This window comes from Temnothorax nylanderi, unplaced genomic scaffold (genome assembly GCF_030848795.1).
Source record: "Temnothorax nylanderi isolate EJ_2023f unplaced genomic scaffold, tnyl_v1.0 TNYL_tig0296_pilon, whole genome shotgun sequence".
Classification (NCBI taxonomy): domain Eukaryota; kingdom Metazoa; phylum Arthropoda; class Insecta; order Hymenoptera; family Formicidae; genus Temnothorax; species Temnothorax nylanderi.
Genome location: NW_027249358.1, coordinates 179,943 through 207,200, shown reverse-complemented (window position 1 = coordinate 207,200; position 27,258 = coordinate 179,943). Strand labels below are relative to the sequence as shown.

Sequence of the window (27,258 nt, the reverse complement as noted above, 5' to 3'; positions counted from 1 at the left end):
ATACCACGCATAAAGCACACCTAAATTAACGTATATTCACAGTTTCAAGAAAATCTAAAGAAAATCGATTTTCTCTAGTATAAGGACCGGAGAACGTCCTTAAGGTAGTTCTTTCGCAGCACCTAGGCTACGGTCAACGTAACGCTACAAATGCTTTGAAGCGTCACGTTGACCGTAGCCCTAGTCAAGTAACAGTCCGTCATGAGGTAATTGAAAACAAACATATTGCAACATCCCAATAATTATAATAATATAAAATATGATTTTACACGCACGATTTAATCGTATTTAATTATTTACTAATTAAAAAAATATCACAATAGTAGTGAGGTTGGACTCGATTTATGTTAGGTCAGGCATAACGGTACGAGTAAAGCAATATGCGATTGGATCCACTACTTATTTAACCTCATATATATCAGAGCAAAACATTCGGCAAGCCCTTATTTTCTAGGTACGTACGAAATCCGGAAACTTCAGGGAATATTTTAAGACATTAATAATAATGTATTCATCTGGTCGCTACCCACTCGGCATGTGTTGTGTATCGGGAAAAGAAAGACTCTGGCACGTTGATATTATTACTTATATTTCAACCTCGGTACTCGATATATATAATACTGCGCTCTTAGCTGCCGCCGTAGAGAGAGAGAGCTTCGCTGCTAGCTGACGGCTATATATATATGCTAGCGCTCGCTTCCTGAGCCCTCTACTTCCCGTATTATTTCCGGCGGAAACGAAAACAATACGGCGCGAACCTATGAATGTGTAACTACATAACACCTCTCCCCTCGTGAAGGAAAAACTACCTTCTAACGGAACTTCGTATAAAAATCCGCAAGTTTTGCAGGTGGTTTTCTGTTTCGGGTTGACGGCTCTCTTTGGCTTCGCCTTTCCAGGGGTGGTTGTGCTACCCTTGGTTCTTGCTCTTGTGCCGCTTCTTCGTCTTGCACATTATCGCCTGCGTTCCTTGAGTCGTTTAGTGGCTCCGGTTCTTCTGGATTATCTCCAGCTTCATCATCAGGTGGTTTCTCATCGTATGGGTCTCCACCTGAGTACCAGTTTTGTCTTGGGTTCTTATCATCTCCTGTCTTGCGAATCTGGTCTATATGCCGCTCCCAGATCCGACCATCATCTAGCGCGATCGTGTAGTGTAATTTCCCAGTCCGACGAATGACTTTTCCAAAACGCCATTTAACTCTATTCCTATAGTCCCTACATTGTACTCTCTGTCCCACCTCAAATATTCTACATGTCTTAAACGCATTTGTATTTGTACATTTCTTTGGTTCGTCCGGTAAACATACAGTTAAATTTGTACGCATTCTTCCTTTAAAAATTCGATCGCATGGAGCTACGCCTGTAATACAATGAGGAGTTACTCTATATTGTACTAAAAAGTCTTGTACTGCATCCTCTAGTGTTAGTCCCTTATTTCTAGGATCCGCAAACATTTTTCGCAAAGAGTTTTTCACCGTTTGCACGAACCTTTCTGCCAATCCGTTTGTTGACGGATGATATGGAGCAGTGAATTTCGGTGTAATACCTTTTGACTTTAAGAACTGTAAAAATTCCGTGGAACGGAAATTGCTACCATTATCCATTACCATTATTTTTGGATAACCAAAGTTGGTGAAAATCTCTTTGCATTCGTTAATTGTGGTTTTCGCTGTAATATTCTTAATTATCCGAACAAAAGGCCACTTCGAATATGCATCCGTAACTACGAAGAAGAAATGATTCATAAATGGTCCCGCATAATCAACATGTACACGCTCGAAGGGCACTTCTGCTGGCTCCCACTCATGTACTTCGACTTTTGGTGGGTCGTTACGTACTTCATTAGATGTATTGCAATTACTCGCTAATCTCTCAATTGCTTTATCCACGCCAGGCCACCAGAAAGCATTTCTCGCTAGTGCTTTCATCCTTACTACGCCAAAATGACTTTTATGTAATTCTAGAAGAAAACGCTGTCGTAACTGACTGGGAACTACGGCTTTCCCATTACAAAGGAGGACGCCTTGTTGAATACTGAAAGCTGCTTGGTTCATGTTAAATCGCAATTGTACAGGTATTTCCTTCTTTTCACGCAAGGCTTTTAGAATATTACTTAACTGTACATCATTTGCTGTAGCACGTGCTAATTCTTCTACTGTAATTGGTAAGTTTTGTACTGTTTCTATTTCATAGACGTCTATTACATCGCGTTCCGCTGTTGTTGACGTCGGAATTGGTAGTCGTGATAGACAATCCGCGTTACAATGTAGTTTCGTATTCTTATATTTAATATCGAATGAAAAACCCTGTAAAAATACAGCGTAATGCTGCATTCGCATCGCTGTGTACGCAGGCAGCGCTTTAGTCGGAGAAAATATTTGTACTAACGGCCTATGGTCAGTATACAATGTAAATTTGTTTCCATAGAGGTATTGGTGGAATTTCTTCACGCCAAAAATTATCGCATATGCCTCTTTGTCAATTTGCGTGTATCGTTTCTGGGTATCTGACAAAGACTGGGACGCGTACTGCAACACTCGCTCTGTACCGTCAGGATAGCGGTGTGACAAGACCGCACCTACGCCGTAAGGACTAGCATCCGTAGCCAGAATCAATGGGAGCTTCGTGTCAAAATGTGCAAGCACTGTATCGCTTTTAAAATTCTTTTTCGCAGCTTGAAAAGCCTGTTCACAACTATGCGACCATTTAAAACAAGCGTCTTTCTGTAGTAGTTTATGTAACGGTGCTAAAATCGTACTCAAATTCCTAATGAAACGACCGTAATAATTCACCATACCAAGGAATGAACGTAATTCCATAACATTTTTCGGTCTTGGCATTTGATCAATAGCTTGTATCTTCTCTGTAGTTTTATGTAATCCGTTTTTATCTATTCTATATCCGCAATAATCTATACTGTCTTGAAGAAACTCGCACTTACTTTCATTGATTCTGATATTGGCTTTTGCGAGGCGCTGCAGTACCAGCTCAAGTCGTTGCAAATGAACTTTAGTATTTGGACCGGTTATTCTAATGTCATCCAGAAAGGTTGATACTCCGGGTATATCCCCTACAACACCTTCCATCTCGCGCTGCCAAATCGCTGGCGCCGAAGCCGAACCGTACATCAATCTTGTGCTTTGATATAATCCCTTATGTGTACTAAGTGTAAGCAATTCGCGATCTTCAACACGAACCTCAAGCTGCAAATATGCTTGTTTTAAATCTATTTTTGAGAACTTTTCTCCACCTGCCATTGACGAGAATAATTCGTCTGTCGTTGGTAGTGGATGTTCGTCAACCACTAAATATGGATTTATCGTGACCTTAAAATCCCCGCAAATACGAATCGTATTATCACGTTTGAGAACAGGTACAATAGGTGTAGCCCATCTGGATGCATTAACCTTCTCTAATATACCGGCTTGAACAAGTGACTGCAACTCCTCCTCTACGAGCGGTAATAACTTAAAGGGAATTTTTCGTGCCTTTAAGAATACCGGTTTGACATTTTCCTTTAGTGTCAGGCTAGCTTGTAAACCTTTAATTTTTGTAGAGTGTGGATCTAACTTATCTCGATACTGTTGTAATAATTGCGCAATTATATTTTTCGTATTGTCGTATAGTTGTACATTATTTATTGATTCCGTTAGATGTATTTGTAATTGTCGTATCCACTCACGCCCTAAAGTGGCTCACGCTCGACATTTGAAACGTATAAATTGAGTTTAACGGTTTTTTCGCGCAACGTAACCGTCACGGGTACGACCCCAACGATTTGAATCGTCGTTTTGCAAAACGTGATTAACTGCAAGGACGTTGAACACGGACGTCGGTTTTGAAAATGTTCCCGCAGCGTTCGGGTACTCACTATGGTAACCGCTGCACCGCTATCAATCTCAAAGCGCAGGGGTCGGCCGTCTACCATAAGTGTTTCGAAAAACTTATCTCTGAATTCGGTGTGTTCTAGGAGTAGCACTTCCTCAATTTGATTGGTGTTTGATCGCTTCGCACTCATGCATACCTTTTGTAAGTGGCCTGGCGTACCGCAATTGTTACATTTTATGTTCCTATCTAAGGTACATTTATTCGCTAAATGTTTGCCACCACACCTGAAACAAGATACATTAGACATGGTATTGACACGAGATTTATTTGTATTGGATTGAACTGCCTTATTTTCTGCCTTCGTCGATTTCGTAGAGGCTTTTCGCTTGGGTTGGAATTTCCTCTCTGCCTTTTTGTCCTTAGCCCCCATGTAGTTGACCGTCGTCGATCCTGATTGCAGTTGCTGAGCATCCTTCTCCGATAACTCCATGGCTGTAGCCACCTGCACAGCTTTGTCGAACGTCAGGTCCTTCATCTCCAGCAGCCGGGACTGGGCTCGATGACTCGCCAGCCCGAAAACGAACTGATTGCGTAGGGCCGTTTTCAAATATGTCCCGAAATTGCAATGGACACTCAACTTGTGTAGCGCAGCAACGAAGTCTTTGATACTCTCTCCGTCCCTTTGCTTCCGTTGATAAAAACGGAAATTTTCGGCAATTTCCAGGGGTACTAGTGCATAGAATTCCGTGAGGCTGTCGACCAACGTATTGAAAGAAACTGTATACGGATCTGTCGGTGCCAGTTTGTTACATATTACGTCGAATGCTGTAGATCCAATAAAATGTAACAAGTACATAACCTTCTGCTCGTCCGACACTTTGAAAATTTTTGCCGCAGCCGTAAATCTTTGTAACCACCGTTTCCAATCCGTGGTTGCCGGATCGAACGTATCGATGCTGAAGCTACCGTGTAACACGACCTCCGCCATATTGTACTTCTACCGATTTCTCGATTGTTCCACGTACCGGTGCCCGTAACGTATATCGTATAACTGAATGTATTGTGAGTTGTAGTTCCGATCTTCACTTACTAGTTTAGTCTTGAAACGCGTAATTCACATTGTAGAACCATGTAATGTCCAGTCTGGTATCTTTTCCCTTTGTATTCTAATCGCCGTTAGCGCACGTGTAAGACACGTGGCACACACACGAGTATTACTTTTCCTCGTGCGGTCAACGTTATCCGTTAAGCGGCGATCCCATCCTCGTCGCCAATTCTTTGTTGTGTATCGGGAAAAGAAAGACTCTGGCACGTTGATATTATTACTTATATTTCAACCTCGGTACTCGATATATATAATACTGCGCTCTTAGCTGCCGCCGTAGAGAGAGAGAGCTTCGCTGCTAGCTGACGGCTATATATACCCAGTAAACAATTTGTCAGCAAATTGTAACCAATTTGACACCAAATACGCGCAAAACTTGTCGACAAATCCGGTGCGATCTGTGTCTGCAATACGCTTGTGTTTTGCTAGCAAAGCTTGTGTACATGACTTGACACCAAATTGACGCCAAATATCGAGCAAAACAGGGCAGCAAAAGTTCAACGGCAAATTTGCGCCATATTGTAAACAAGGCTTGCCAACAAAAGCTCGACAGCAAATTTGTGCCAAATTGCGAGCAAACCTTGACGAAAAAACTTGACGCCAAATTGACACCAAATACCGAGCAAAGCTTGCCAGCAATCTAACAGCAAATTGTTGACAAATTGCTATCAAAGTTTGTTGACAAAACCCGACGCCAAATTGATATCAAATATCAAACAAGATTTGAGAACAATACTTAACAGCAAATTGGCACCAAATACAGAGCAAATCTTGATGACACAGCTTGACGCCAAATTGCAGCAAGCCTTGTTACGTAGCCATTAATAAATACTAAAATATATTTTTTTTAGGAAAAATTAAAAGCATTAAATTATAAAAAACGTATAATTTTTTATTGATTTACAATAAATTATTTTATACATATGTTAAAAGAAATCTTTATATTTATAAAACATTATAAGACATTTATAAAATCTAACGGTGGCAATAAAATAATTAATTATATATTAATTACAGTAAATGTTATACAATGTGAATTTACTGACATATGCAAACATTTAACTTTGTCAACAGCACATACAATATTTGTAAACACTCGAGAATCTTGTATAATGCCTGGAACACATACTCCGTGCGCAGATAATGCATTGGCCGGTATAAGAAGGATTTATAGAATCTTACTGAAAACACGAGTATAATTTCTATGAAAATGCATCTAAAACAATATTCTTATAAGCCTAATACTACTAACTTTCCTTTCTTTAATCATACAATAATAACTACCGTGCATATTTAAACAACTAGTTCAAACTTGAAACACGATTTATTATTTGCAAGAATGCAAAATTGAAATAAACAAATGTTTACAATGTGCATAGTTCGTCGATTACGATGGAATAATGCAGTACTGTTGTCAGAAAGAAATAACAAAAGAATAATATACATCATTTAGGTGCAAGCAACCGAAGTGAATTTTGTAGTGTTTGATGTAATAGAAATTAATATACAGCAGAAAAAAACTGTTCAAACAAAACTTTTAAACCGTTCAAACAAAACTTTTAAACTATTCAAACAAAATTTAAAGTTTTGTTTTACAGATAAAAAAATACACGATATTTCATCAACAGTTCCAAGATTATTTTGAGAAATATTTTAATCAAAGAAAGAATATGTTAAATTTTTAATATTGCAAGAATATGATAGTTATAAAACTAAAGCATTTCCCTTGTATTTTAAATTGTTTTAAATTGTTTCTATTTCAAACTAATATTACAATTTTGCCTTAATCAGATTCAAACGGCAAGTAGAATGAAACATTTTATTACATAATATTACATATTCTTTATACTCTTATAACTCTTCTTTAAGACTATAAGAGTATAACTCTTTATACTCTTATAACTCTTGTTTTCACGAAACATTTCGAATATTTTTTATTCTCATCACTATTCTCGCAGTTTTCAGAATTATCATCGGTGTCATCTGAATGAGCCTCGTTATTGTTGCTGGTGTGTCTGTTAATGTTAAATATATCTCTATAATTATCGTTATTTTCGAAATCAAACTGTTCAGAGTACTCAAAATGATCAGAATTATTAGAAAATTCAGAATGGTGAGGAAGTTCAGAATGATGAAAAAGTTAATAATAATGAGAAAGTTCAGATTCTTTTTTATTATGAAGAAAATCTGGTATTACGGAACTTTGGCTTTTAACGGAAGCATGTGCTTGCTGAATATGCGACTGATCGAATTCAATTAAAGAATCTGTTGAATTGAGTTCTTCTACAACTTCAACATTCACTTTCAGCCTTTTAACTTTCTTGGAAAGCTTATAAAACGGTGTTTTTTGGCATGTTCTAAAATAAACTGCAAATAAATTTAAATGTTATGTTTACATAAAATACATAGATTTCAAAATATATACTATCTTTACTCTTTAAAAACATTTATTTTTTCAGATTTTCTACTGCACAATCACTATAACAAATGGAATGTTAATGGAAAAAAATATAACTAAATTAAAAAAACTAACAGTACAAAATAAACTATAGGAAGGAAGGCTGGCTGATTTTCGAGTTATAAAAAGGTCATCAATTTAAATTTAAAAACAAAATCTCGTTTAATTAAACAAATTTTAAATACAATTAACGTTTTACGTTTCGACTTTATATACTTAGTCTTCTTCAGAAACCTGATACATAAGAGATAATACATAAAAAATAATTAAAAAATAAAAAGAAATAAAATTGCTACAGATAAAAAGGATAGAGAACAAAGCCGCATACTTTGGACTGACTTGCCAGAAATGTAGCTAAGATCTACACTATGACATAGTATAGACCTTAGCCACAATTAATGTATATACGAGTTGTCAAAAATATAATGAAATAAGTCAAGTAATAAAATTGTTACTATTATCTATACTGTTGTTATTATTATCTCAAACGATATTATTTATTATTTGACAGTGTAAAATTGTAATGCATATATTAAAATTACATTAGGGCTAGAATATAAACCAGACCCACAAGAATGAGAGCAATTCCAAGATCTCAAGACGAGAATTAACCAGATCTTACAGGGCGGAATTAAGGAGTCTGGATTACTGATTGAAATCAAAGTAAGAAAAGAAAAGAAAAAAAAGAAAAGAAAAGAGAGGGGGGCCTCTGCATTTGTCTACGAGATCAATTCTAGGGCTAGAATATAAACCAGAGCCACAAGAATGAGAGCAATTCCAAGATCTTAAGGGGATCCTATAGCGGCAGTGCACTTTATGCACTAAGTGCACACTTTAACTCGTATTTTATTTATTATAAATGTTTAAGAGCAAAAATGCAAAATCGGGCTGTGTAGGGAACTACATATGAGCTTACTGATTAAAAATATCCTAAATGGAATAAGATTCATTCGATATTTTGGCTAAATTCTACTAATTCGTAAAAAAATTACGAATTAGTAGAATTTAGCCAAAATATCGAATGAATCTTATTCCATTTAGGATATTTTTAATCAGTAAGCTCATATGTAGTTCCCTACACAGCCCGATTTTGCATTTTTGCTCTTAAACATTTATAATAAATAAAATACGAGTTAAAGTGTGCACTTAGTGCATAAAGTGCACTGCCGCTATAGGATCCCCTTAAGACGAGAATTAACCTTGCAGAGCCCCTTGTACTACTACGATCAATGTCGATCTTCCAATATGGCGTCCCAAATGAGAATATCGGAAGGGCCCTACTCGCTGGACCGGACTCCTCGCCTCAATCCTCCCCCAAGCTCTCCTTTTCCTGGCGGTGAGCTCTCCTTGGGAAGTCGAATCTCGCTCGGTTGGTCTCCAGAATACGTGCCGCTTAGCTCAATCAGTTACGAAAGAAGGAAAACGTACTCGTCTCGTCCGAAGAAACGCAGCAAGAGCGGCCATGACACTGAACAAGAGCGAGGAAGGAGGTGGGGGCGCTTTGAAAGTGGCGACTCACGTGTCGCGCCATCTGAATGAAACGATCGGGCGTTTGCAAAACGCGAAGAAATTCGAGCGCAATATCTGAACACACACATACATATATAATATATGTATCAGCTTTATATAGATACGTGACGCGGAAATTTGCCACAATACGGCATTTATAGAGCAAAACGACAACAGAAAGATAATAAAACACTCTTATAATGAAATAATTAATATAAAATAATATTTGAAGTAAATATTATATTAATATTAAATAAATGTTAAGTAAATGTTTCTTTAAATCATTATTGCAAATAAATAATTAATGTAAAATAAATATTACATTACTGTCGAATAAATGTTAAATAAACGTTGTTTCAAATTATTATTGCAAATGAATAATTAATGTGAAATAAATATGAAATTAATGTCGAATAAATGTTACATAAACGTTTTTTTCAAATTATTACAGTAAATAAATAATTAATGTAAAATATATAAATATTAAAATAATGTTAAATAAAATAATGTACATCGATGTAGTAACTTCGTCGTAAAAGTGCGTTTACATGGCATTTAATGTCAGTAGTTATAACATCGATTGTTATAACTTCGGCGTAAATCGGACCGTATAAACGTAGTCATTATTTTCAAACTCGAAAAATTTTCGCATACGTAAATATTAACGCTGTATGATCACTGATTGGTATATAATTTGAGGTCTAATAAAAGATATAGACTAATCAGTGATTGCGCAGTTATTTTCGTATGCAAAAATTTTTTTGTACAAGTTTGAGAATTAACATATTGCACACAAGGCTGTGACAAGCTTGTCGCATGGTGGAAATTCGCATAACAACCATGTCAATGACTACGTTTACACGGCACCGTTAATCGGGTTTTATAACATCGGTAGTTCTTAGGCCGGTCAATCACAGCTATTCCATTCTTCTGAAGAATGATTACGATTGGTCTTCCTGACAACTACCGATGTTATAAAACCCGATTAACGGTGTCATGTAAACGTAGTCAATGTGCTGTTTTTCTATAAGAGCTAGAAGAAAAAGATTGTGTTTGCTTTCTGTATAGATCAGATGGAAAGAATATCCACATAAAATTTGTCGTATAGGACTGAAGAGACTATTGGCGTTTTCGACTGAAGCAGGGTTAACCCATTTCAGGTTTTTTTCTTTTATAACTGACCAATCACGGTTATTCCATTCTTTAGAAGAATAACTGTGATTGTTCAATCCTTGAAGAAAATAACCTGAGTTGGGTTAACCTCGCTCCAGTCGAAAACGCTCTATGTCATTTTTGCATTTATTGCAATATTTGTAACATTTTTAGTAACATCTTTGTAATTAATAATTTTATTTACTTTATATTACATTTTATAATAATATATGTCATAAATGTAAAGATTTTTAATATATGTATAAAATGATTTATTTTAAATTAATAAAAAAATTATATTTATTTAATATGCCTTTAAAAAAAATATTTTTCAAAAAGCTGTATTTTGTTATTTATAAATGGTTAGATAACTACAAGATTTGCTGCTTTTTGCTGATAATTTGTTGTCAGGCAGTGTTATCACGATTTGCTCTGTATTTGGCACCAATTTGCAGTTAAATATTGTCCCTAAACATCGTTTGGTATTTGGCGTCAATTTGTTCTTAAGTTTTGTCACCAAAATTTGCTCAATATTTGGCATTAATTTGGTGTTAGGTTTTGTCAACTAATTTTAGCGGCAATTTGATGCCAATTTGTTATCAGGTACTACTAAGCTTTGTTCGATATTTGGTATCAATTTGGCGTCAATTGTGTACGCATGTTTTGATACTTATTTGCTAGCAGTTTGTCGACAACATTTGATAAAACAAATTTTGATGCAAATTTGTACCATTTCTGAAACCAAAATTTGTAGCAAGTATTTGGCATTATTTGTTCGAACAGATTTGGCTATCTGGGTATATACTAGCGCTCGCTTCCTGAGCCCTCTACTTCCCGTATTATTTCCGGCGGAAACGAAAACAATACGGCGCGAACCTATGAATGTGTAACTACATAACAGCATGTTATGTTGCTGAAATATTGAAATATTCGGAAACAATGCAGAAACACTTCATTAACATCTCACTTGCAACTATGCATCTAAAATATTTCAAAAATGTACCTGCACCATGTTTTTTGCAATATTGCATTAACAATATGTCTAAAATCTTTCAAAAAGTTGTTTACAATATTTATAAGTTTCTGTAATATTGCAAAAAAAATGTAGCAGATGCAATATTTCAGAAACATTTCCAAAGCACTACAAAAGCACTATTACGTTTACTTTGCACGAATAATATTTCTGTAACATATCAAACGCAACACCGCATCTAAAATACCTGTGAAAAATCTCCGAAAGGTTGCGTCGGTAATGAAAAATTGAATTGCAGGCAGTGAATTTTCTACAATATTGCGCGAGAAATATTGCAGATACAATGGTTTAGAAACATTTCTGATACATGATAAAACTATTATTACGTTTGCATTGCACGCGTTATATTTTTGAATGTTTCACATACAACATTGCATTAGTAATATTTCCGAAAAGTTGCTGACAGACTTTAGAACTTATAAAAAATTTAATTTATTATTATATAATTATTGCATTTTTTCTCTTTTATTAAGAATTTTCTGATATTCCAAATTTTGTCATATGGCATTTTTAATATAAAATATAAAATATTTAATAATATTTAATATAAAATAATATTCGACGCTGACTGGCAAAAAAGATTTATTCGTATATCTGTATTGTTAATATTGTTTAGGAATATTAATCTACGACGTTGCTTGTTATTATTCTAAGCCGCTCGCTAGGTTAATTGTATCGATTTCCTATTTTAATGTGGGATACGCTAAGATATTTTTGACTCAGTTTACATTGAACTTTTTATTTGAACATATTTAATATTTTCCACAGTTCAAACATTTATTACAACTCGAACAAACATTTTCTTTATTTTTAATTTGATTGAATTTTCCTCGATTATTCCTTCTTCTTTCTCTTCCTCGAGTTTTTGTTTGTGTTGCTACACTCCGATGTGTCACCTTCGGTCGAAGTTGTTTTTCGGTCTGTGTAGCTCGTTCCGCAAGTTCCTTTAATGGTTTAGCAATGATGCTTCGAGGAGAGGATGGAAGAGGAGAGATAAGTCGGGGAACTTCGAACTCTTTTAAAAGAGACTTTAATTCAACCTTCGGCGTTGAGGTTACTGGAAGGAAAAAGGTTTTTGATTTAGGAGTGACTAAGATAGTTGGTCGACTGGCGCCAAGAATCGGCGAATGCTTGACCGAGCGTCCTGCGCCGAATAGCGACTTTGCGCTTAGGTCTATGTTACCTTTGGTCGTCGGTGTCTGGGCACCGGAGGTTAGAGTATCGTCGAGAAGAGGAAGTGATCTCAACTTGGAGCTATGAGAGCTTCCTTTTCGGTGACTGGCACCAGAGGGTGGATCGATCACGATAACCTTTCTCGCAGATTTTTCCTCCGCACGACTAGCGCTGGGAGGTGGTTGCTGAATCTTCCTTGGAGGATTCGGGAAGAGATCCGTGTGTCCAGCACCGGAAGTCGACCGAGCGTCGTTTGCAGGACAGTCGCTCAGGATCACCTTTCTCCTCTTGACATAGAGGCTCAAAGGGAGAGGCTGAGTCCTGCGTCGCTCTGTCGAGCTCTTGACCACCGCTTCCTCGGCGAGCCGGGAAGGGTGCTGGGTTTTACTGGAGCGTGGCGTGGTGAGGCTAGCTCTACTGCAACGGCCAGTTGCTCACAGTCTACCAAATTTTCTCTGCGTTGGGCTCTCCTTTTATACCTTATAAAACTCATCTTTCAAATAAAAAAATCAGATTTCTGTCTCAAATCCAGGAAAAAATGCATTTAAGGCAAGATCAGATGTGGTCTCACATCTTCGTCGTTGATCCTTGAATAAAAACTAAACGTGATACTGAGAAAAAATGTCAAGCTAAATAATTTTATCAAAATCTTCCTTCTTTATTTGAAATGTGTCCCCTCGAATGAGGGTGGTAGTGCCTTCGACCTTATCCTTTTAGATCATATAGCACAAATTACTATTTCTAATGTATTATAAAAACTTTCTTTTTACTATCGCCTAGACCTATGTATTTTTCTTTCATTCTACAAACTTTCTAAAACGGATTATTAAACCACATACAGGTCTTTTAATCCTTAAACTTTTGGATTCTTAAACCACGAATCCTTAAACCATTTACTTCCTCTTAATCAACCCCTTACATATTACAAATTAAACGAGGACTGTATATGCGAGATGCAGACTGAGTCGAGATCAAACCTAAGACCCTTTTGTTACTATAATAATAAAATAAGATAATATATTTATCACTTCCTGAAAAATAAAAGTAGAATTAAATTAGTGAAAAATTACTTATAAATTATAACGCAGCAAACTATAATGATTTTATTTTATGGAGAGTATATACCGAAATACATTACATTACCTTTTTAATGTTTTTTTCTTTCCTTACGGACGTTTGCGAATCTGAACCACTCCATTACAAAGTGTTCAAAATCTTTTTCTGTATTCCGAGGGAATATCCCAGTAAGCAAAACAATCATTAATACAATGTTATTGCAACGATATTTCAGAACTTGTAATGTTGTTAAATATGTAGTTCTTAATGTTGTATAGAACATCATTATGAACATACTTTGACCACGATTACGAAATTTCAGTAATGTTGAAATAGGAGTGCCATAACGTTGCTAATAACATTGCGCTAAGGTTTTTCTATCATTCCTGTAATGTTTTTGAGATAAAAATTTAAACGTACTATCAACTTACAATATTATATTAAGATTACCGTAATATTAATTTTAACATTTATTTAAAGTTCTTATTGATGTTTTATTTCTATTACAGGCAACATGTTTTCAATAAATATGCAATAGTAGTAAAATATCTCAATATTTATTGTCTAAATAGTTACTTATATAAATATGCTATAAATAAAAAGCACTCGATACAAGTGTATTCGCATTCACGCATCGTATTGTTTCGCCCGGAACTCACTCGAATCGCGCTCCACACATTGCCGCTCGCATTCGCGCACTTCTAAACTCGTGAAAATAAAGGTTAATTAGCGAAGAAAACTGCTTTATTAAGTAAAAGTACAGATCGGTCCGTTCAACACGTCCGTTCGGTTCAAAGTCTCCGCTTTCAATCACCATAGCGTTGTTATTCAACTAACTCGTCGTCAAGAGGACGACTCGTGACTACTTCTCCAGCTCGTATCTGAGCGTAACACCATGTAGAATAATGTAGATGGCTATCGCGATAAGCGTTGCGTACAATATAAAAAATAACATTATAACAACAGAAAATTAATGTACTACCAACGTTATTTCTAGATCCAAATTACAAGGAATTTTGAACTGTTGCATTGACCTCAAATAAATATCAGAGTAACATTTGAAAAATATTTCCTTTAATGTTTTTAAAATAATTTAACAACATTCAGAAAAATTATGTTACGAAATAATATTTTTCAAATATGTATATAATATTATTAAAAGACGTTTAAAAAATACACATAAAGTCAATATTTCTAAACGTTAATTTAATGTTTCTTTCTTACTGGGATTGCTCTAAAAGCTTCTGGAATAAGAAAAATTCAATACAGTTTATTGTTAGATGAAAGAAATAAATAATATTAATTTAACGGCAATTAAAACTTATGATAATTATTGAAATAACACAAATTTATCCGGAATAGTTTACATATACTAAATCGATCAAAAGTATTAGTTTATGGATATATATTTTTCTTTTATTTCGTAAGAATTTTTAACGTGTATGTGTGTCCTGCTTTTTAACGATGATTGCCACAAAAAAATAAGAGACAATTTTAATAAATTCTGAGACATAAAACATAGCATTTAATACTGCAAGTAATATATACATCTCTTAAAAAATTACTTACTTTTAATGCTCAGAATTGTGTGAGTATCTTTAATTTTATAATTATTTTTTTGGCCAGTCCATGAACACATGGAGGCTAAGTCATCAGAAAATGTAGCACTCAAACTTCTTCTAATAAAATTTTTTTCATGTTTCCCTCCAATTAACATAACCTTGTTCACCTGAAAAATTTATACTTGTAATTCTATATAATGCAGTTTATTATTATAAATTGCAAGGAAAATAATTCAGAATACTTTTAAAATATAATAACACATATTATAGGATATTATAGAACATATTAAAGGACATATATTATAGATATAAGTTTGTAAGATTAAGAGTCAGAGTAACCATTTTTGGTTTTGGACGCATTAGGTGCTCCTCCTCAAGATTCTATTTGATCGTTTTATACATAAAACATACAGTTGAATACATTATAGAGATTAATACAAATACATTTTGATTTTTAAAGGACACACCATATTTGAAAACTTTACGAGCACGTAGCAGTCAGCCTCGCGGCCCGATTACATCAAGAATATGTTCGATCCTTAATACTTTGGTATATTTCTTTTCTTCTGCAAATCTCTCTCTTATATAGGTCGAAAAATAGATCTTGAATCACCAGCTACCTATTTACAGCACATATAGATAATTGAGTTCTTATCATTAATATGCAAGTTTTAGAATATAATAATTACTTACCCATATAAAAATGTTGTATACAATTAAAAGCGCTCGACAGCACAAGCACATGCAAACGTACGTATATATGACACACTCACGTGCATCATACGTATGTAAGATAATGTGACTACAGTCTCCAGAACTATTACTGCTTCCGATTGACTGTCGCGACAAGCGTGCGTCTGCTCATGATCTCGACGCGCTCAAACAGCTGAAAATAATCGGCAGTAAATTGCAAGAAAATAGCAAATAATTCCACTATAGCTTCTACCGATACCCAAAGAACGTTATTTGTAGTTAATATAAATTATAGGTTATAGATCATCATATCAGCTACTATTCATAGCACGTATGGTTAATTGAGTTCTTATTATTAATATACAACTTTTAGAATATAATAGTTACTTACTTATATATAAATATATTGTAAATAAAGAGCACTCCGCACTACTCGATCCACACGCGTGTATACGCACTCACGCATTGTACGTAGGATAATGTATTATACATCATGGCTGTCGCGATGAGCGTTGCGTACAATATAAAACAATAACATTCTAACAACAGAAAATTAATATACTACCAACGTTATTTCCAAGTCCAAATTACAAGGAATTTTGAACTGTTGCATTGATCTCAAATAAATGTCAGAGTAACATTTGAAAAATATTTTTTGTAACGTTTTTAAAATATTTTAACAACATTCAGAAAAATCATATTATGAAATAATATTTTTCAAATATGTGTATAATATTATTAAAAAACGTTTAAAAAATACACATAAAGTCAATATTTCTAAACGTTAATTTAATGTTCCTTGTTTACTGGGAAGTTACTACAAAATCCCGTTTACGCGAAGGAATTATCGTAAGTTACTACAGAAGTAACGCTCGCGTAAACATAGTATCTAATGGATAACTAATAGACGATAACTAGACGTTTAATGGAGCTTTGGTGGATATCTAATAGACGTTAACGACGCGACCGCGAACGTTAGTAACGCGCACTGCCGCGACGCGGCTACAATGCGCCAGTACTTTCTCGTAATAAAAAAACATCACGCGCTGGTATAAGAGGCGAGCCTGTGAGAGGCCCGACTGCGAACACGCAGCGGTGGAGCATACTCGGTTATCGCATTACCCAAGTTTGTCTTCGACTCTGCGAGTTCTGAGTCTTGTGAGAGCTGAGCCGACGAGGGCTACCTTAGTGCTACTGGAGAGGCTGAAAGCTGGACGGCGGAGCCGGCGCAGTGTCTCCGGAGAAGCGGGCGTCTGGACACCCCTCCAAATCGGAGGGTAAGAAGACTACAGGGATGCCGCTTAAGCGACAGGCTGAAGGCGACTCTTCCAGCCATTCTGGCTTGGAAAAATTACCCCGCATAGAAACCGACTCTACATTACAAGGTAAATTCAATACAACTAATCGCTTCCAATGCCTGGCAGAGACGATAGATTTGCTTGAGAGAGACGATGAGGAATGCGTAGATCAGTCAAAAAGTGAGCATGTGAGTAGAATAGCTAATCGAGACGAAGAATTATCTGAAAATTCGGATGAACATAAAGTAACTAAACCCCCCCCCCCCCGATCTATCTTGCAACTAGAATACATGACTATGCTGAATTCGCGAATCTACTGAAGCAAAGTGTTGGTGAAAATTTTCATTTTAAATACCTTGGCAATCAAATTAAAATACAGTTTGTTAAGCTGAGTGATTTTGTTGGGTTTAAGAAATTTGCAATTGACAAAAAATACGCGTTTCACACTTATTCACTCCCAGAAGAGAAGACTCTTACCGTAACCTTGAAAGGCCTTCCAAACATTCAGAACCTAACGGTCTCTAACGAACTAAAAACTAAATACGGAATAGAAATCAACTCGTGTATACAGCTTAATGATGAAAATAGCACATATGCCACTTATAAAATTAATTTAAGCGCTAAGTTCTCGCTCGCGCAATTAAGAAAGATTCGATATTTATTCTACTCTAGAATCTACTGGGATAAGTTCATTAACCGTAAAATCGTTCGGCAATGCTTTCGCTGTCAGGCGTTTGGCCATACGTCAGCCAACTGTTTTAAAAAGCCAAGGTGTGTCAAATGTGCTGAGAATCACTTAACATCGGAATGTAAAAAAGACCTAAGTGCACCGGCTAAATGCTGTAACTGTTCGGGAGAGCACCCTGCTAGTTATTCAAAATGCGTATCTTATTTGAAATTTTTGGAAAAGCCCACGGCAACTCGCCCGTCTGGCTTGTTGCCGTTCGAGATACATTACAAGGAAACCCCTGGCACACGGCGCAAAACCATGTTTATAAACCCAGATGGTCATGACTTTCCTCTGTCGGGCAGATCGACTGCCTCAACGAACAAACATGATTACTCACCACCAAAAACATATTCTGAAGCACTGAAACTTAACGTACCAAGCAATATACCTAGCAACCATACACATACAGATGATATGGCCGACTTCAACGGCCTAATCCTTGAAATTAAAAAGCTAAGCCATCTAATTAACATTAAATCGATGTGTAATATTATACGTAAGCTTAACAAAAAGCTAGCTTCTTGCTCTGATGGACTTAGCAAATTACAGATGTTTGTTGAGGCAGCCGATCTTATAAACTAAAAATGGCTCCTTCTCCCTCTTCCCTAAAGATTTGCTTGTGGAATGCCACAAGCTTAAATAATAAAGAACTAGAACTAAACCATTTTATGTGTGCTAATAACATAGATATAGCCTTGGTAACCGAAACGTGGCTACATCCAGGTATCAAATTAAATTTTTCGGGTTATGATATTATTCGATTAGATGCTCCACGTGTTAGAGCGGGCGGATTGGCGATAGTAATTAGTAAGTCTCTGCGCTTTCATACACTTCCAAACCCTGATATAGATGGATGCGAGGTTCTTTTGATAAGACTGCTATCGGGCCTGAGCTTGACGCTGGGGGTAGCGTACATTCCCCCCAGTAAGAACTTTGACTTTGATGAATTTAATGCGATTTTTCAAGATTTGTCGAATGACAAAATTCTAATAGGAGGCGATTTTAACGCTAAACACCGCTGCTGGAACAATTTCAGCAATAACAGCAGAGGCATCAAACTGCTAAACTACACAAATAAAAAAGTTATTAACATCATGCACAGCTCAACATATTCGCATAGGATGCCCCGCAGGCGACCTTCCAACATTGATCTTTTCGTAGCAAAAAATCTGAATTATGATTATTCTTGCGTAACAGCCGATGACCTTTCCTCAAACCACCTCCCAGTACTTCTAAATCTTGAGAAATCGCAAATAGAAAGAAGGTTAAATCAGTCTCGTAAAGTTAATTGGGAAACTTTCAATTCTGCAACGAATAAGTGGAGATTAAGGCATAGTCTGATAAGCCAGGAAGAAATCGATACATGTATTCGCGACTTGCAATAGTTTCTCTGTGGAGCCTTCCAAAACGCCACTGAAGTGCAAAATTTCAACTTCAGCCATATAACGTCTGATTCCTCTACGGCCGCAGAATTAAATAAGCTCATTAAACTTCGTAATTATTACAGAAGGAAATATCAGCATGCTGGTCTAGATAGGCATAAGCACTATCGAAATATACTTAATTCCATCATTCAAAATAAATTAAGCGAAGCAAAAAATAAAAAATGGGCGAAGCGACTGAAAAGTGCGAAGATCAGCGACAATAGTATATGGGGCCTGTGGAAGGCTCTACAGAGAAATAAAACACCCGCTCCACCGTTTGATCTCGGTAATAACTCTTTTGCGTATGATCCTAAGGAAAAGGCAGAATTACTGGCGCAAAACTTCCAAAAAATCTATCAGGAGGCAGACAGCCTGGTATCTCCACATGAAAACGTTGTAAATGAATACGTTGAGCAACTGGATGAAAAGATCCTGCAATACGATTTGAAATTCATAACACCACGCCTGATTTCTAATATCATTAGATCCTTTCCTAACAACAAAGCCCCAGGCTCGGACAAGGTCACGACTGTTATGCTTAAGAAATCATCTTTCAAAATCGTTCTTCAAATATATTATATTATTTTGAATTCATTTCGTTTATGTTACTTTCCGTCTTGTTGGAAGACGGCAAAGATTCTTGCTTTTCCCAAGCCGGGTAAGGCACAAACATCACCAATAAATTATAGACCAATCAGCCTCCTAAGCTCGCTAAGTAAAGTGTATGAAAGAGTTTTGCTTACTCAGATTGATGCCTTCCTGTTAACTAATAATATCATTATTAACGAACAATTCGGTTTTAAGTCTCGTCATTCTACAATTCAGCAGTTGCTTAGAGTCACGGAATTCTTTGCAATGGAAATTAACAAGAAAAGAAGCTCAGCAATGATATTACTTGACATCCAAAAAGCATTTGACTCAGTATGGCATAAGGCCTTGCTATATAAATTAAATACTCTTAGTATGCCGGAATACATAATCAAAATCTTACGCTCGTATCTAAGAAATCGCTACTTTACAGTCACTTTTGAGGGAGAATCTTCCTCCGTATGCAGGGCTATGTCGGGTGTGCCCCAGGGCTCCATCTTGGGGCCGGTTCTCTTCAATATATTCATTAATGATATTCCAAAAGACCCAAACACAGAATTGGCAATTTATGCTGACGACACTGCCGTGTATACTTCTTCTTGAAGTCCGGCTTTGCTCGTCAGCAGATTGCAAAGGCATGTTGATGTCATTTCTCAGTTCTTTAGGGACTGGAAAATGACAATCAACAATGAAAAAACCGAGGCGATAATTGTAACTCGTAAAAGATTTCCAAAACCTCCTTCCATCAGGATGGAAAATTTTATGGTCCCTTGGGCTAATGAAGTTAAGTATCTTGGAGTTAAGATTGACGCGCAACTGAGGTGGAGGCCTGCCATTGACGACAGGATCGGTAAGGCTCGGGGAGCCCTTAGAAAGCTGTATCCTCTTATCAATGGGAAGAGTGATCTCAAATTAGAATATAAAATTATGCTATACAAGACATGTGCCAGAACGGTTTTACTATATGCAGCTCAGGTCTGGGCGGCAGCTCACGAATCGCATATCAAAAGAATTCAAGTCATGCAGAACAAGTTTCTTCGCATCATCATCAATATACTTAGAACGCGCATCGCTGATCTGCATACGCAAACACAAGTGGAGTATGTTGGTAAAGTTATTTATGAGATGATCGCTAAAGTCTATAAACCTGATCACGAAAACCCTCTCATTAGCAACATTGGAAACTATAGCATAGATGAAATTCCAATGACCATTAGATGCAAGTTACCTAAACATTATATTGACTCAACATAGACAGTTTCTTTTCCTTTCCCTTTTCCCATCTTCCATTCATAAAAACCAGCGCTATCGGCAATGTGTCATGGGTTTTTTGCAAATTTTTTCCCAATAAATACACTCGGAAAATAAATCGCTTTTCCATAATGTAATATGTATGTAAAATATTAATTCACATATGTTTTATGCAGGTAATAGGCGTTGTTCCTGGGTACTGCTTTAATGACACAAAGGATCCATTAAAAAAAAAAAAATCGGCCCGACTGCGATAATTCTTTGCTGCAGATCATCTGAAGTGATACCTCTGGTATCACATAGTAGGGGTCTGCGAAGCAATTTTTGATAATTTGTTGAATACAACTTATAAATAATTATCTAATTTGTTTTAAGCTTTATAAACAAGGCGTTTATCCATAAAGAATCTATAAAACGTTTAGTTAACATATTTTAATTATCCATCGAAGCTCCATGAAATATCTATGGTTGACTATATGACGTCTAAAAGAGATCTATCAATAGGGGAGACCGGGGCAAAGTCGGCCCTTTTTTTTCGTTGTCGATTTTTAACAACAAAATAAATCATTTTAGTGAAATATAGTATACCATTGTGTAAAGAGTGAACCCTTGGCTACAAAATTTATATAGGCATTTTTGGTCTACGTCGCTTTGTTCAACCGGTATAGAGTAAAAAAAAGGTGCAAAAATCGAAAAGTCAAAATTCCCGGGATGGAGTCGTGTCTTCATTCTCGGACTAGATTTTAAAGATACATAATTTTGATCATAAAAAATAATAGAATACACTTTATTCATTGTTTTTTAGTAGAAAAATGGAAAGCGGAAAATAATTTCAAGAAAATCAATTTTCTTTTTCGCTAACAATTAAAGCATGTAAAAACGGAGTCTGACGAGCGCACGCACTCGTTGTGTGCCTTACGCCTGCACGAAATGCTCTGTTTTTCATCGGTCCTATTTTCTATTATCTCCGAGCATACGCAGCACATATTATTTAGCTTCCTTGACTTCGTTTTGGCTTGGAAACGACTTCGCCCCGAACACAAATTTTAGGTTTGGTCGCTTATAAAATAATAGAAATTAATGAAAATAAAAAAACTGCACTGGATTCGTGTTCAGCATGCATTACTCTTTAGAATCACTTACTTTGAGATTCGGAGAGACAATAATACTTAAGATATTACAAACTTTCGACGCGAAAGAAATTTTACTTTCGACCTGGGAAAACACGTTTGCTTCGATAGGGCCTAAGCAGAATGGCTGTCTTATAACCTTAAGGCAGTGTTTTATGCCTTAAGTCTTTGTCTTATGTAACGCACAATACTGTGTTAATGTTTCCTGTCTTGTGTAGTATACGCGACGTTTTAAGGAATAAACGTAAAACGTATGTATATGTATAAACACAAATAACAATTCTATTATACAATTAATAATGAATATTTTATAAATAGTTATGACATAATACATTTTAAACTTATAAATATGTAATAATAATATTTCATATTCGAAATATATTTCAATAACTGTGAATATAACCTAACTTTTTTGTTCAAAGAAATTTATCTAATGTACTTATAAATAAAATGTTCTACTAAATTAAATATTATTTGATTTAATAGTATTATATATGTTTAAAAATCTTGTTAATTATTTTTGTATAACATTTAACAAAATCTATATGTATGTACGTATATTATCTAATGTTATCTATATCCTTTTATTAATTCCTTTTAAATAATAGATAGTCAATATAAGAGTGGAAGTGGTGTTTCAACTCATAAACCCTTCGCATTTTATACTCAATTATCTTTTCTTGACAATTATATTAAGAGACGAAGGTTTATAATGATAATTGCTTGAAAATCCGCATTTTAATAGTATAATATGACGTATTGTATATATACTTATATATTCTTATATTTTCAGAACATGCAGTAATATAAAAACAAATAAAGCTTCAACATCTATGGCTACGGTCAACGTGACGCTACAAATGCTTCGAAGCATTCCTCTTCTCTTTTCTTTCAATGAAGAAAGAAGGAGAAGAAGAACGCTCCAAAGCATTTGTAGCGTCACGTTGACCGTAGCCCTAATATCATCTTTAGAACTATCAACAGAAATTCCACAATCTAGTTCAAATGAAGTATTTGATACCAAAGAAAAATCAAGTCATTCTATGCACGAAACAGAAGATAATAATTTTAATGGTGAAAATAATAAAGAAAATATTTTAGAAGATACTCTTGAAGCACACGTAACACATAAACGCAACATTGACAAAGATTCTACAAGATATACTACACAAGACAGGAAACATTAACACAGTATTGTGCGTTACATAAGACAAAGACTTAAGGCATAAAACACTGCCTTAAGGCCGTCACACACAAAATGCATAACGTCGAATAAGCATAGCATAAGACCGCTGGACCAATGAGCATTTTACGTAAATTAATATGGCGACATTATGCTGGATGCTCATTGGTCCAGCGGTCTTGTGCTATGCTTATACTACGCTATGCATTTTGTGTATTATAGCCTTTAAGGTTATAAGACAGCTATTCTGCTTAGGCCCATAAGAATCACAACATGGCACGTAACCTCACTAAACTCCGTTGGTCACGTGGGCACCATAAGCCGCGCTTACAGTATTAATGGCGAGTTCACACAACATACAGATTTCGAGATAATTGCAAAAACGACTCCGCCCCGGGGCCGACTTCGCCCCGAGTCTCCCCTACGTCTAATGGAGGTCGAATGGAGGTGTGAAATGCGGAACTATGGATGTGTAGTAGACGTCCATAGAAAGTTACATGGATGTCTAATGGAGATTTTTAATCTCCATGATGGACGTCTAGTGGACGTCTATTAGAGCTTTTTGTTCTGTGTGGGAAAGATGAAAGCATATTGTATGTTTACCTGGTCATTAATTTGCTGGTCCTAATATAGAAAGTGTAGTAACAGTGCAATAAAAAATTGACAGCTGATGCGGTCGGCGTAGCACTGTTCTAGAAAACGGTTTATGGCACTTTATTGGATTATTATTTGAGGCAATGGACAGCACATTGACATAACCAACAAACTGAAGCTCAATAATGCACAATTTTTAGTACGATTAATGAGTTATTTTACCAATGAGATCTTCCGCAAGACAATTGTCCACTTTTTGACGTGTTTTCCGCCGCGAGCCACTCGAGAGTCGACTGGTGGGGCACACGCACACAAGAGAAAAAACGTATCTGAGTGCATAGGTACGTGCTTTCTCTTGTATGCGTTTCCCCCACCAGCCGACTCTCGTCGCGGCTTAAATCTACCAGCTCTGTATCAAGCTACGAAGCTTTCTCCAGTAGATGTCGTGCCACTCGACTACTGTATTTCCCGAGACTATCCAGGGGTTTTAAACAGGGATATTTAGGTAAAAGTAAATTACAGATTACTTAAATAATAATAATAAATACGTTTATTGACTCCCCTCAGGGTTGCAAGGCGTTTTATAGGGACGTTCCCAACCCTTTATTCCATTCTCATCCAATACTACCCTTTCTCCTCTCACTTAACCCTTTGAACCAACGGCTTAACGTCTCTTTCCGAAAGACGGAGCCCAGTTTGCTCCGCACAAGAGCCTATCTTGCACGGAGGGCGCAGTTTTTCGGAAAAAACTTTCCATGTTACATGGCTCTAGTGGACTCGAACCTGGTTCCTCAGATTACGAGTCTGGCGCTCTACCACTAGACCACACTGCCGCCAATTACAGATTACTTAAAGAATTGGTAATTTGGCAGAGAAAAATTTCTAGTTCGTGAAAGTTAATGAAAATGAATTAATTTCAAAAAAAGTGTTTATTCTGACAACCTTTGGCAATCGAAATTAAAACATAAAACGTTACGACGTTTCGACCCTCGGGGTTTGGGTCCTTCTCAAGTAATCTATAAAACAATTCAGTACGCGGTCAATTTTTAGTCAATTCACAATTCTACATGATAAATGTTAAGGGGATGCTGGAGCCGCAGACAAACTCGATCAGCGTCGATAAAGAAGTGCTCACCGATTCTTACACATACATACAGAACGCAGGCGAACTCGATCAGCATCGATAAAGAAGTGCTCACCGATTCTTACACATACCTACAGAGCGTCTGCTCTAGGGCTACCTGTTATACTGATCCGTATGTTTTTGGCTGAATTCGGGGAGACGCGTAACATGTGCATATGAAATTTTCAAACACACTTTTCTCTTATACTAAAGCTCGCAGCTCATTTCTGCAAGCTCAGGATTCTTCTTTATTGTATTTCCGAGACCGCTGCCAGGTTTTTGTATACGTACACAGTCTAAAACTTTTATGTGCAGCAAATGTTGTCATGAGTCGACCGCAGAATCGAAAATAAAACTGTAATTTTCTAATTTTTTTTCGTTTTTCATACGCAAATGGTGTCTGCGGTATTTGTTATCGTCCATACTTTAATTCTGGACGAAAAATTTTTAATTCGGTGAAATCAATCAAAAGATTAGTGTGTCTGAAAATTTTGCGGTAAAACAGAGCTGTCTCCAGCATCCACTTAAGGAGGTTCCGTCACTACAAAAATATGCAGCCAGTTTCATGAAATTTTAATATGTTGTTCTGGAATGCAAAATAGAATTATGTGAATTTTTTGGGAATTTTTCACCGTCCCGTTTTGAAAAAAATCTACTCCAAAAATTTAAAAAGTACAATTTTTGGAGTAGATTTTTTTCAAAACGGGACGGTGAAAAATTCCCCAAAAATTTACATAATTTTATTTTGCATTCCAGAACAACATATTAAAATTTCATGAAACTGGCTGTATTTTTAACATAGGTTCTTATGGGAAATGACATATTGCACACCTTCAGAATGAAATAAGTGCAAGAAAAAATGCAAATGATAAGGAAAAAAAAATATGCACATGTAACTTAATAATTTACAAATAAATGAGTGAAAGAAAGGGGAAGGTTACCGCACATTTCGTAGAAAAAATTAATTACACAGGCACACAAAATTAAAAAAGTGGTTTGTTCTTTTGACCAGACCCACCTATCTTTATGTATTTTGACGCGCTGAATCCGAATCTGAAGTCCGTTTAGCCCAAACACCCTCAAAATTTCGAGTAAATCGCGAAAAATAGCTAAAAATGGCGAAAAATCACGTTAACAAGTGCGAGAAAATTCGGAAAAGTTTTTTCTGACCTGGATCAAGTGTGTTTCTTTTGTATTTTGACGCGATGAATCCGAATCTGAAGTTTGTTTAGCCCAAACACCCTCAAAATTTCGAGTAAATCGCAAAAAATAGCTGAAAATTGCGAAAAATCACATTAACGAGTGCGAAAAAATTCGGAAAAATTTTTTCTGACCTGGATCAAGTGTGTTTCTTTTGTATTTTAATGCGCTGATTCCGAATCTGAAGTCTGTTGAGCTCCATTACTAAAAAAATTTGGCAAAATCACAAATTAAAAAAAAATGAAAATCGTGAATAGTAAAAAATCCAGAAAAAAAAATGTCATGGATATGAATTACTTCAGAACAAATTGTACGGAATCAGGTTTACTTTGATGTTCTTCTTATACTGTTTTTCTCCTGTAGCGAACTCTTTTCTCTTCGAATGACCTATGCAGTGGGTCTCTCTTTCTCTTCTTCCCATTCTGATTCGTTTCTCTCTTTAGTGTCCAACAGTAATCTGCCATCATGTTGATATCCCATCTTCCTTGGTATCGAAACTCCATTTCACGTATATCTTGATGGGATCGTTCTCCTTGTTCTTCACTGTAGTCTCCAAGGTTTTCAGGAAAGTAGTTAAGATGAGAATGTAGGAAGTGCAATTTGAGATTTATCAAGCAACCTAACTTTTTAAAATTTTTCAACAACTCTTCAACCAAAATCTGGTAATCCTCACTCTTCTCATTTCCTAAAAAGTTCTGAGATACATTCCTGAAACTTTGCCACGCTGCTTTTTCAGTGTCATTCATTTGTGTAATGAAATTTTCGTCTCGAAAAAGAGTTCGAATTTGAAGACCATCAAGGATACCCTCTTTCAATTTCGCATCACTTATCGCGGGAAACTTTTTTCCTAAGTATTGAAAACAGTCACTATCTTTATTCAAAGCTTTGACAAACTGCTTCATGAGACCAAGCTTGATATGAAGAGGTGGTAGCAGAATTTTCGAAGGATCAATCAATGGTCTGCGTTTAATGTTCCTGGATCCTGGATGAAACTCCGTTCTCTTTGGCCATTCTTTCTGAATATAGTGATTTATCCTGTCCCTACTATCCCATAAACATAAGAAGCAGGGATTTTTTGTGAAACCTGATTGTTGGCCTAGGATCATAGTTAAAATTTTCAGATCACCGCAAACTTTCCATTGATGTTCCAAATACTTTATTTTCTCCA

At 36.0% G+C, this 27,258-nt stretch overlaps 2 protein-coding genes across 5 annotated transcripts in view; both read right to left on the bottom strand.

The window, feature by feature from the left end:
- The window catches only part of Gga (ADP-ribosylation factor-binding protein Gga), a 195,070-nt gene that overhangs the window by 3,305 nt on the left and 164,507 nt on the right, over positions 1–27,258 (bottom strand). The window contains exons 12-16 of one of the 4 annotated variants that reach the window (XR_011720329.1): positions 15,570–15,762; positions 15,344–15,496; positions 14,884–15,043; positions 12,269–14,558; positions 11,809–12,142 (exon numbers count right to left, since the gene is read on the bottom strand). The exons of 1 other annotated variant lie outside the window; for it this stretch is intronic. The gene's annotated coding sequence lies outside the window, so the exon portion shown is untranslated. Of the gene's footprint in view, positions 1–11,808; positions 14,559–14,883; positions 15,044–15,343; positions 15,497–15,569; positions 15,763–27,258 lie in introns of those variants that run through there. 2 more of the 4 variants (XR_011720328.1, XR_011720330.1) reach the window with 2 other exon arrangements.
- Positions 3,685–6,514, bottom strand: LOC139780751 (uncharacterized). Its single transcript, XM_071719474.1, has one exon. It carries the CDS (start codon positions 4,814–4,816, stop codon positions 3,686–3,688), a length of 1,131 nt encoding a protein of 376 aa, XP_071575575.1. The 5' UTR covers positions 4,817–6,514; the 3' UTR covers position 3,685.

What these genes read in the sequence shown, in the direction of transcription:
- LOC139780751 (XM_071719474.1), bottom strand. Translation starts at nt 4,816, where the DNA reads ATGGCGGAGGTCGTGTTACACGGTAGCTTCAGCATCGATACGTTCGAT.